This window comes from Hetaerina americana, unplaced genomic scaffold (genome assembly GCF_022747635.1).
Source record: "Hetaerina americana unplaced genomic scaffold, ioHetAmer1.1.p SCAF_22, whole genome shotgun sequence".
Lineage (NCBI taxonomy): Eukaryota > Metazoa > Arthropoda > Insecta > Odonata > Calopterygidae > Hetaerina > Hetaerina americana.
Window position 1 is genome coordinate 7554823 of NW_027286786.1, and position 12094 is coordinate 7566916.

Genomic DNA, 12094 nt, shown 5'->3' on the forward strand with positions numbered 1-12094 from the left:
ATTCCTGGAATTCGCTTCGCTCGATGGCTCGTGCAATGGATTTCCCTTGGAGCTGCTGGATAATCCTTTGGAATGTTTGATAATCACTTCATGTACCAGCCACATTTCTTCTAATGTGTTTAGTTTCATTACTTTTATTTTCAAAACGATTATTTAGTACAAATTGAGTAACTTCAGGCGTGATGTGGTGGAAGTCGAGCATAATGAATAACTGATCGAAGCACTTTTCCATTTGATGACATTTTTTTTAATTTTACGACTGGGTTTCGATGTTTACATCATCATCAGGTCTTCATCATCACCTGTTGATGATGTCATAAATACATCGAAACCCGGTCGTAAAATTAAAAAAATGTATCAAGTGGAAAAGTGCTTCGATCAGTTATCCATTCGATTATTTAGTGCTCATTATTAGCATTTGGCTGTGATAAATATTACGCTAACATGCTACTTTATTTCGAATCGATTTGACCTTGCTTCTGATAGGAGGTCAAACAAATCGATCGATCACAGCGCCACTGTTATCCCTGCACAGAGACCCAAACGCTCACGGTCACGTGCATTCCCGTGCTTATTCGAGTCTTCGATAACAACCGGCCAAATTATGTCAGCTTTGCCAGGGAAAACTCAGAATTATGTCTCACGCGCCCGAATTCGGTGTGTTCGGGCGTTCTATCGCCACAACATATCGCTCCATGTCGCCCCGAAGAAACACTCGGCAGAATCGGACTAGGGTGCACGAAGAATGTTGTTCCGAATAGCAAACCCCTTCGCTCTCCAGCCCAGCAGCGCCTCTTCCCAGCACCGAAAGCCTAGCTCGAGGTCGCCGTCTTGCAAATGGCTTCGGAAGCATGGAGCAAAAAAGTTTATTGCATCTCAATTATGAGGATTACGACGGCTCCGTGAGCAGCAGCCGACACTTCTCCGCCAGCTCGCACGCCACCCTTCCCTCCCCTCTGCTTTTCCGCCTTCGGAAATTCGTCTAATAGGTTTTCTCTCTCTTTCTGCCTCCTCCTCCTCCGCGGTGCCCCCTCCCTCCGCCCCCGCTCTGTACCACAAGAGGGCGACCGGCCGACTATATATACTTCCCGACGGTGGAGGAAAGAACCGTCAGAGTGTAGCGTGCCTCGGCAAGAGTTGACCTACGCTTCAGAGCCTGCCTGTCCGTCCGTCCGTCTGTCCAGAAGCAAAGGATCGAGCGGGAGCGAAGCCGGAAATTCTCCGTCGAGAGAGGGCCAAGACTTCGCGCAGAAGAATCGACTGAACGGGAGGCAGGTCGTCTGACTCGAGCTCCTCATCTGACCTCAGAGGATTAAATCTTCCTTTGATACCGAAGTAAGCTTGTCCTGCAGTTTCAGAGTATAGGATTATGTCAGCAGCGAGCAGTGATTCTAACGTTATAAACGTTCGCGATTTAACGCCTTTTATCAGTCTTTCCTCACTAAGCAGCGAACATTTCATTGAGTTCTGCTTTCACTTATTTCGCAAACCTACGCGACAGGAGTGAATCGGACTGGTGCTGCAGTTTACACGACACCGATGTTCCCGGTTCGAATGCCGGCGGTGGTAGTTTTATCAGCGATACGATCAACCGCGTGATCTTCAGAGAAGCGCTTCAAGTGCTTCCCGTGCTGGACCCAAGCCACGCGGAACAATCTGGTCTGAAAGGACCATGAGTCGATCGCGATGGAATTAGAAGTGATCTCGTCGGATTCAATTACATTTTACAGTTCTAGTTGTCTTCTGTTATGGTTGTTCTTGAAGGAATCGACTCGAAACCAGATAGCAATCAGGGAATTTGGCATTTTAATCTTTCCTCTGGTTTATCATTAAGACAAACTTATTGCAATTAAATCGCAACATTAATGTTAAGCAAGCTCTTACAGTATAAAAAAGTAGTCAAATAAGGAAAACACATTCTCATCGATGTAACCTGATTAACCTCAACTACTTAGCTTACCGCTCTTGCAATGCTTCCACTGGAAGCCTGGTGGAGGAGAACCAAGAAAGGGGCGCTGGTCTTGTCCACCGTGTCTTTAATTTCATATTCTGAACCGTTTCTCCTTAGGGTATTAAATCTAAGCGACCTAGATTGGATAACCGTAAATTAACATTTATCCATAAATATCGCCCCTAATACACAGATACTGTATTTTATATTCGCACAGCAATCGGAACAGTGAACTTAGTACCGCATAAAGTTTTTAGAAAAGCGAAATTTGTAAAAACAATATAATCATGAATCTCAGTACAAGACCTTATACAGTACATAATATAATCACTTGAATTGATCCATCTCATTGGTGTACCTAGTAGCATCGTATAAGTTCCAGTTACTGCCTACCGTTCGTAGTAGCACCGCTTTGATAGGACAAATCATTGGGCGAGCGTGATGGAGCCTCAAGAAAAGTCAAGCTAGTTATTTGTAACACACGCATAATTCCGCAAAACACGCAGCCAGTTAAATGTAGTATATATTTAATTATTTTGCACGTCTAGGCTTTGATGAGCTCGAATGACTGATACTCAAAGTATTGAAAATTGAAATAAAACCGTACTTTCTAAGATGTTCAAAAAGAGAAAAATCAACTTTCCATGAAATTTCAATTTATATTCACCTTTAGCAATATATGGACACCTGCATTTTTTCCATTATAAACGTCTATCTGAATCGTATGAGTAGGGTAGCACCAAAAGGAGTCGGGCGATCCTTAGCATCAATGTACTATATACATTTGGTGGGAAAACCATTCACCAGTAAGCCTGCCTTGCTCTTTCCTCGAGTGCCCAATGGTTTCTAAATATTCATATTCTTTTCCATATCAATCTAAGTTCCTAGTTTCAATTATCCTAATTAACTTCGATTGGATTGTTCGTCGTGTCAGTCATAATCGTTTTGTTCTATTATAATGGAAGAGAATTCATGACTTTTCCTCATCGTTTATTCCTACCATTCCTACGGTAACCAACGCTGATTCAGAACAAAAGCATCTAATACAAACTGCAATTGGGTCTTTTTATTCAGGATATCCTGAAATCGTGGGAAGGGAATACACAATCTTCGCGGTATTTTTAGATTTCAAGAAAGTTCCTAACAAGAAACTGATATAAAACTAAGATATTATCGTATTAATGAGAAAGTGACCGATTGGACTAGAGACTTCTTATCTAGCCGTGAGCAAAAAGTAGTCGTCGATGAACTGCGTTCTCTAGAGGCAGATGTAATTTCGATAGTGCGACAGGAAAGTGTTATAGGGCCCCAAAACTTCTTGATACATATTGAAGCCCAAGATTTTCACGTAAGTAGTAGCCTTAGATTATTTGCAGGCGACCCAGTGATGTAAGGAAAACGGCAGATTGTGGACTACCCTCTAGTAATTTAGACGAGGTATAGGGGTGGTGCAAGGAATGAGGATAGCAATGAAATATCATAGCATATACTGCACTTAAGCTTGGAATAAAGGACCAAGTACTCATTCTTCCCTCGCATGATACACAGTCATTAAAAAATCAAATTTATTATGTTCTATTGGCATGCATGTGCGAGTATGTTGGTGTGTTTGTGTACTTGAGCAAACATAAATGTATTTATACGTTTGTGTGAACTCATGTACATGTCTGCCTGGTGCTCTAACACCCCCCGCCACACGCCCTTGCGGCAGCTTGCGGGGTATAGTGTAGGTGTGCACATGTTATTGTATTCCCACCCATTGAAAAAGAAGGATTTATTTGCCACAAGGATCCAAACTCCTTACATGAGGAAAACAAATGCATCTGTAAAGTACGCAACCCATCCACTACCGGCGTGCCTATGGATCCGTGGTAATGCCCCTTCCGATTCCTTCGTTGCAGATGGAGGCAGCGATGGTACCCGGGGAGCCGCAGATGGCACGATGGGGCGGCGGCGGGAGCTTCTCCAACCACACCGTGGTCGACATGGTGCTCCCAGAAATGCTGCACTTGATTGACCCCCACTGGTAAGCCATGATTTCGATCGCGGGAAGGGGTTCGTGGTACGAGGCGAAATGTCGCGCGGACCTCGTGAAATAACATCAAACGAGAGCACGAATCGATCGGAATGCCAAGGAGAAAGGGAAATATAATATCCAGTTCGCTAGGGCATCACCGAAGAAATTTTAACGGGATGCACTACTTTTTAACGTAGCTTGGTTACAATTACAGGAATATTCTAAAATTCAATACGCGAGGGAAGACCTTAAATTTTTATTGCTTTAACCTTGTTTTCACGTCACAGTAGTAGCAAAAATGAATACAAATTTGAATAAAAATACATTCAATTAATACTCTTCTGTACTAATATTTAGGTCTCTTTTGTCAATGAAAAATAGTTAAAATTATGACGCCAACTATTTAAGGGTTTCTAATGTTCATAATACGAGTACATGAATATACATATAATACCAACTACTTTCATTTAAAGGTGCTTTTTTTATAAACCCCACGTCAGGATGCAATTTGCTTAAACTCTTTCATCGGTGAATGTTTTCTTATTGGTATTCAATATATGAAGGATTAAATTTCCTAGTTGATAAAAAGTACAATCAAGTCATTAAATCATGCAAAACGTAGACTCTGTTACGATTAATAATCTAAATTTATGAGTTGGCTATCCTTTGTCGATAAACCGTTGCACTTTTATCTGTGCCCTGGGAATTGTTTGGAAGCTCACATTCGTAAGAGTTGCGAGCAATTACTCCAGTGCCAAAACGAAGTTTTAATGGCCGCTCGCCACGACATCATTTATGGATCGCTAATTTCCCAAGATCTATGGCCAGGTAAGCCACATCACTCATTTATACGATTAAAGATAAAAACGAAAATGAAACAGATTCATATTAAATACATGCATTTAAGTGGAGATTTTTAACTGGTGCAAAGTTCCCTGAAAATGATGTGGAATGAAAACCGCCCCACGAAACGAGGAGAGTTTGAATGAAGGTCACCCCCGCTTCCAGGTACCAGTTCCCTCCCATGAACCCCCTGTGGCACGGAATCCTGGGATTCGTCATCGGGTGCCTTGGCGTGGTCTCCTGGTGCGGCAACGGGGTCGTCATCTACATCTTCTCGACCACCAAGTCCCTGCGAACCCCCTCCAACCTGCTGGTCGTCAACCTCGCCTTCTCCGACTTCCTTATGATGGTCGTCATGTGCCCCTTCATGCTGGTCAACTGCATGAACGAAACGTGGGTCTTTGGTGAGTTTATATGAAATATTTATCCCAAAAATGATCTGTCTCGGGACACCGGCTCTGGCCACAGAGAAGAAACCGGTTTTCAGGCAGACGTGTGACGGCGGAAAGTTGTTTTGGAACAGCTGGTACGGGTATTAATACTTGAATATTGATATTGAAAATAGTACTGAACATGCGTCGAAACTCAAACAAGGGAAACGCGAGATTAGGTAATAGGGAATCATGTGCGCTTCAAATAAAAAGACGTTGAATGCATGATCCCAATTGCATTGAAAAGTTGCATCGAAAGGCACTGAGGTTCACAATGATGACCGTGTACATAGAATGCTTCCGTGTATTCTCCGTGATATACAACACTTTCATTTTTTACATCAGAGTAAAAGAAATAAATAACACTATTATTTTTAAAAGAGCACACATTCAGTAGTGCATGTTATGAGTACTGTAAAATTCAATTGCCAAACCTAGTTAGTTTATACTAGACATGGGTTTTACAAAGGGTTTAGGAGTTTTACAGATTGGTTTCACCCCACCCGCTGCGCTGCGGTGGTCTATTGTGGTGATTGGGAAGTCCCAAAACATTGATTTCAGAAACGTAGACAGTAAGTACCATGATGCCGCACTTTGATGGCGGGACTTATTTATTAAAGCATTCACTAATGATTGGTCAATTACGCTTCTTCAGTCGTCAACTGGGCCCAGGTCAGCCCATCTGAGCAATTCAAGATGCTAATTGCAATTAACTCTGGAAATTATTTCATAATGCCAACATCAAGTCTCCAAAAATGTGACTCTTTTATCGCCTCTCGCTGTGAGTGTCCTCCTTTCATTTTCATTGAAAAGCAATGCTCGTACTTACGAAAAAGCCATACGTTAGGCTAAGCGAATACTTAAGTGAATACAAGCATGCGACATTACTACCCTTCCCATAATTATCAAAGGCTGACGTGACATGGCCATGCCGCGCAACTAACTCTCACGCCCCCTTCTGACGTATCTCGCAGGTCCGCTCATGTGCGAGCTCTACGCCTTTGCGGGATCCCTCTTCGGCTGTGCGTCCATCTGGACGATGGTCACCATCGCCATGGACAGATACAATGTCATCGTGAAGGTAAGAGTAGCCTTTAAGCTGATGAATAGCGAAAGTAAAATGTCCAACAAAGTTGTGTGAACCTGTCTCGGAATTACATTCAATGAAGCCACTCGTAGGGATAGTTGACCGCAACTACTCCGACACCGACGGGATGGTCGGGGACGGACTGACGATTTTCTCTGCTGCAGGGTCTCTCTGGGAAGCCCCTGACGATCGGCAGGGCCCTCGGGTGGATCCTCATTGTGTGGGTGCACGCCGCCATCTGGACCATCTTCCCAATGGTCGGCTGGAACAGGTCAGTTCTCATCCCCGAGAGACGACATTGCCTCATTCATTGCTTGCAGCTCACTCACTCATCACAAACGATAACAAAGTAACCACGATCAAACAGGACTCTCAACTCGGTACATAAATCGCCAAGTATTTGGCAAATGCATATTAACCATTTCAATATCCACTTTTATTTTCGTACTAAATGAATGTGACGCCGAACTTCAACTGCAACCGATTTCATTCACATAATTTCCGCTTAAGGTACGTGCCGGAGGGCAACATGACCGCTTGCGGCACTGACTACCTGACCAAGGACTGGTTCCACAAGAGCTACATCCTCGTCTACTCTGTGTTCTGCTACTGGCTGCCTTTGGCTGTGATCATCTACTCCTACACCTTCATCGTTAAGGTACGTACGAGACCCCACCCACGCCAACTCGAGCACAATTAGTCCAAGTAATTCTAATATCTGATAGGACGCGAGGAATTAAAAAGGCTCAAAGTTGTAATGGACCGTTTAAAGTTGAGGAGTGAGCAATTCCATCTCCTTCTGGAATCGCCAAAACAGAGCAAGACCCCGTTAAGTCCATATGCTTAATTCATTGTCATATTTTCCCCTAAAGGCCGTGGCTGCCCACGAGAAGGCCATGAGGGAGCAGGCCAAGAAGATGAACGTGGCATCCCTTCGATCCGCGGATGCACAGAACACCAGCGCCGAATGCAAGCTGGCCAAGGTGAGAGAAATAGGATCCTTCTTGCCCGTCGTACCAATTCCCTCTGAAAATGTCGAATCTCCTGCGCTTGAGTCCTTAAACTTTGCACAGCGGGCAGTTTCTCTTGAGTCGGGGGGGAAGAGCAGTATTCCCTTCGCCACCCCGCTGCCCTCCCTCGTGTTACCTCTCTCTCTCTATTCTCTCCCCTCAGATTGCCTTGATGACCATCTCCCTCTGGTTCATGGCCTGGACCCCGTACCTCATCATCAACTTCGCTGGAATCTTTGAGACCATGACCATCAGCCCCCTCGTCACCATCTGGGGATCTCTCTTCGCCAAGGCTAACGCCGTCTACAACCCAATTGTCTACGGTATCAGGTCAGTGGTGATCATTTACATATAAAGATCATTTAAGGTTATGCAGGAGATAAAATCTGTAATTTAGCCTTCGCTCTATGAGTGAAAACCAATTTAGCTGCTCTAATAATTTTGATACGCTACTCCGTGTGTCGTAAACACGTTTCACAAATCTACCTCCTATAAGCTGCACGCGATCTAATTTGGGAATCAATGTAACTTCATAAGTATTTCATATACTAACAGCATATTCTAAATGTGGCATAACCAGCAAAAGATAACAATACTATTTAACCTTCTTGTCACATCTCCCCAATACTCTTCTAATGAATGCTAATTTTTTACTAGCTTGTGCACATATTCCCCGCATATGTTACACCTAGGAGGGGTCGTGAATACGGATAAAGGCTTTGGATTTAATAGAGTCTATACTTTTAATTACGGCATTATTGAGGCAGTAGGTGTTCTCCTATCCCAGAAATCCATCACAACGAACGAAAGAGGTCCGATGACATATCCTTGGGGAACACCTGAAGTGACTTCGACTACATTACAGCTAACACCATCCATAACTATCCTTTGTACGCGACTGTCTAAATGGTCTTTCATCTATTCCAGGATATTTATACACGTAAATGTCCTAGACCTCTAGCTTATTCCAGTCGACGTTGTCAAAATCTTTCTCAAGTACAACGAATGCAATATACGTCTATTAATCTTTCTGTATCCTCTTCCCAAAGATGAGTCTGAGATTGAAAATAGGTTCTCTTCCTCTAAAAACAAATTGGTCCTCGCTTTAATTCTCATGCTCCTCCTCCATTCTTCGGTAGAATATCCCTGCCATAAACGTCTTCGGTACACTCGTGTCATCCGCTTCATTTATTTATCTAATTTGCTGGAACCATTCTACCTGTATAACTTATTACAGGGACCTCTCAGCCAGAGATCACAACTGTTCTACATAGATATGTACGTTTATATATCTATACGTAAATTAAAATAAATGCATAATTTGTAAAATTAAATTAAATGCACGTTAAAATATCAGTAATTAGTATAGCTCGCAACTCAGTCGTATTGTCTCCCGCGACCTCTATCCACGATGAGTCAATATGCCCAGAGAGCCATCTTTTGTGAAGGAAAAATAAAAATTATGTCTACACATCGAAGACGAGATTATTCGTGTGACCACAAAGGCTTCTTTTCGTTAAGTGGATTATCCTTTTGTAGAGGAATCTAAAATAATGAGATCACTTTCATCGTTCCAAGTCGTCAAAAATAAGCGAAGTAGGCGCACCAGATAACCACTCTGAGCGCCAGAACTCCTCGTCGCCCCCCGAGCATCAATATCCCCGCAGTACAGGGGGTGGAGGTCGGGGTGGCTCAAAACCGCGCCGGCGCCAAAGGGCGAGTCACCACGCCGGGCGGCCCCTGCCAGAGAAAAAGGATATCCCGGCCCCATGCTCTGCTTGCTTGCTCACGAGTTCCTGGTAATTTAAACGAAGGATATGAAATGGCGACGCTATAACCCTTAGCATCATTTATCATGAACATAATTAAGAAGGCCTTTACGATTATTGATTCGCGGTATTACGTTTATTTCTCGGTCGCGACGTAATTCATTGGAAAAAAATTCTGCATGGTGTCGCTAGGGTGTATGGTAGGGGGTGATTCTACGTCAGGCATGCAATATTTAGGTTCTCGATACAACGAAAGCCGTGGCGAAGTACTCCAACGGACAAAAACTAGGAGATGCAATGGAGCTAGATAGAGCATCAAAGTTCCAACCACGAAGTCAAGCGGGGTCTTCGACCGGAACGAGAAATAATACCGCTAGTAAAATGGTGCGTTTATCAAATGCATGCGGTGCGATGTCAGAGGCAAAATCATAAAATCTGGTCAACAGTTTTCCCCAGAATCGCTTCCGCTAAAGACAACGCGAATGACAGCGGAGATTTAAAAAAAAAATAATTTTTCTACTTCATTCACGCACCACGAGTCAGTCAAGAGAAGGCTACTGAATGTCGGCAAAATCAACCGTTATAAACCAACAGCATTGGCCATTTTACGAGAACAAATTTCGCGGGGATGAACGCGAAGGAGAAATTTAACAAAGGGACGGTAGGCAGGGTAGGGCAGATGGCAAAACGAGTGAAATGTTGATTGTGATAAAGAGGGTTTCTCTGCCGAGGATAAAGCAATGGTTAGTTGGTGATCAGAACGGACACGAATATAATCGACCACGATTCACCGCGGTGGTTTTCAGGCAATGCACCACGGTAATAGGCTGCGCCGTTAGGGATCCGTTACCCTACTCCGGCTATTTCTCTAGGAGCATCGCACTGACTCTCTCCCCTCCCCCCTTTCTCTCTTTTTCCCTCATTCATCGTCCGCAGCCACCCCAAGTACAGGGCCGCCCTCAACGAGAAGCTGCCGTTCCTGGTGTGCGGCGGGGCCGAGCAGCCAGCCCCCCCTGCCGACAACGCCTCCAGTGGCACGGCCACCGAGGAGAAGGCGTGAGAGGGGACGCTCGCCCGCCCGGCACTTCCCGCACCCCACCCCCGAAGATCCAGCGACCGCCGACGATAGAGGAAAAACATTAAACACAGGAAAACAAATGCGGCGGCGGACACCCGTGGACCCGAGTGAATCGCCCGACCCGAGTGAATGCCTCGATGTCGACACCGAACCACGAGGCAACCCTGGGGTGAACATCGAAAAAAGCTATCCTCACAGCAAATCTTGTTGTAAGATAAGTCGAAAAAAAAAGAAAAACGCCATATTTTTAAGGCCGACGTGATGAAGATACGGACGGAAGCATAATCTTGCCTGTACCTGTTCGATTCCAATAAAGAAGTGCCCTGAGAATACCGCCACGCCGCTGTGTTTATTTCACATGCATCCATCACCACCTCTCAACACTTGTCTCCGTCTGAAAAATGGACCGAGAAATTTCCCATACACCCCATTTGGGACATATTGATAAATTCCATTTCTTTTCTTGCTACTTCATTCCTAGAATATTTATGTTCATTCGATTCTCAGACCTTAGGAAGATCAAAATAGATAAAGAAAAAAAATTACAGAATTAACGTTAGCAACTTACACTGCAAGAATCAAATTTTTCTCTTGATTTCGTGTATTATTTCAACATAATATGGTATGCTGTCTTCGGTTGATTCCATGGCTATTCACTTTCGTCTACAAAATCAAATGTTCTACATGTTTTTAAAACGTTCAATGCTTTGAACGTACTTCCCATCCAATCCCACTTCCCGTGAAGCACCACGCGCTCAGTGCTCCTGCACTGGAGCGGTCCACCACATGAGGAGCGTGAGGAAGTGTGAAATGTAATCATATACTTTCTCCATATTCTGAAATATGAGGTAAATGTCACCGCAAAATACCCAAAACTATGAAAACAAAGAAACGCACGTATACGACTCGGATTTTGCTGAGGCATGCAGAAATTCATGAAATTTATGAAAAAAATAATCGGATGAGTTTTGTTCGGGTTCAGGAATAAATCACTAAACAACAAAGAATTGAGTTTTTTCTCTAGAAAATATTTTCTCGACAGTTTTGTAATGAGTGTATGTGCAATTAAAAATGCTCTAGCAAGCACCACCACAAGAAGCAGTCGTTTTGTTGTATTTGTGAATAATATATTAAAGTTCGTGATTTCAAATCAACAGTTTCATTTTCGGATCATTTTAAAATGTATTCTTTGATATTCCTTTGTATTTCCTTTATGAAGTTTCCCTCAACAGAGATTAAGAAAAATCTGCTAGCCTATCCTAGTGGCAGCTACTCACGAACCGCGACCGTTAAAGAGCGTTATCGATTGGCAATGGGATGTTGAAGACAGTGATAGAGGGGAGAACTAACGTTAGGCAAGCGAAGAAGGGGCAGGAGTAGGTTGGGGATGTTGGGCGGGATGAAGGAAGTATGCCGAATCGAAGAGGGGCTTATTTGTTACGGTTGGACGTCCAGTCTTCAACATCACATTGCCAATCAAAATGGCCTTCCTCCTGCCTCCTTTGGATCCTCCCAAAAATCCCCTCTCCTCTCCCACCATGCCCACCACTTCCTCGCTTGTTTGCCTTCCTGTCCATTTAATCCTTTCCATCCTTCTCCACACCACAAAAAGTTAACCCAAATTAAAAGAGGGAGTATTTATAGGTCCAAATAAAATGAAAGATTCCTACATATTTTAGAACAGGTTGAGTAACAAACGATAAACGCTTGTAGCGAATTCAAGTCAGTGTGTGCAAACTTCCTTGGCAGTCATAAGCAAATAACTATTGTTAAACTTTAAATGAAATAGTAGCATCTTTTTAAAAAATTAATTTCTATACGTCACCAAAAGTACAATTACTTGACTACCATCTAAAGTTTTCCCTCTACATTATTGGGCGACAATAACGACGAGCATAGCGAACGATG

At 43.5% G+C, this 12094-nt stretch overlaps 1 protein-coding gene across 1 annotated transcript; it reads left to right on the forward strand.

Moving 5' to 3' along the window:
* Positions 1–1102: 1102 nt before the first annotated feature.
* On the forward strand, positions 1103–10524 carry LOC139689313 (rhodopsin-like). The gene is made up of 9 exons (XM_071586392.1): positions 1103–1335; positions 3853–3977; positions 4977–5215; positions 6217–6323; positions 6494–6600; positions 6840–6987; positions 7202–7312; positions 7503–7669; positions 10045–10524. The coding sequence occupies exons 2-9, from the start codon at positions 3853–3855 to the stop codon at positions 10166–10168; spliced, it is 1128 nt and encodes a 375-aa protein (XP_071442493.1). The 5' UTR covers positions 1103–1335; the 3' UTR covers positions 10169–10524.
* Positions 10525–12094: the final 1570 nt, after the last annotated feature.

What these genes read in the sequence shown, in the direction of transcription:
- LOC139689313 (XM_071586392.1), top strand. Translation starts at nt 3,853, where the DNA reads ATGGAGGCAGCGATGGTACCCGGGGAGCCGCAGATGGCACGATGGGGC. An exon ending in CACTTGATTGACCCCCACTG is followed by an intron (nt 3,978 to 4,976) that starts GTAAGCCATGAT and finishes CCCCGCTTCCAG; the next exon opens with GTACCAGTTCCCTCCCATGA. An exon ending in CCTACACCTTCATCGTTAAG is followed by an intron (nt 6,988 to 7,201) that starts GTACGTACGAGA and finishes TTTCCCCTAAAG; the next exon opens with GCCGTGGCTGCCCACGAGAA.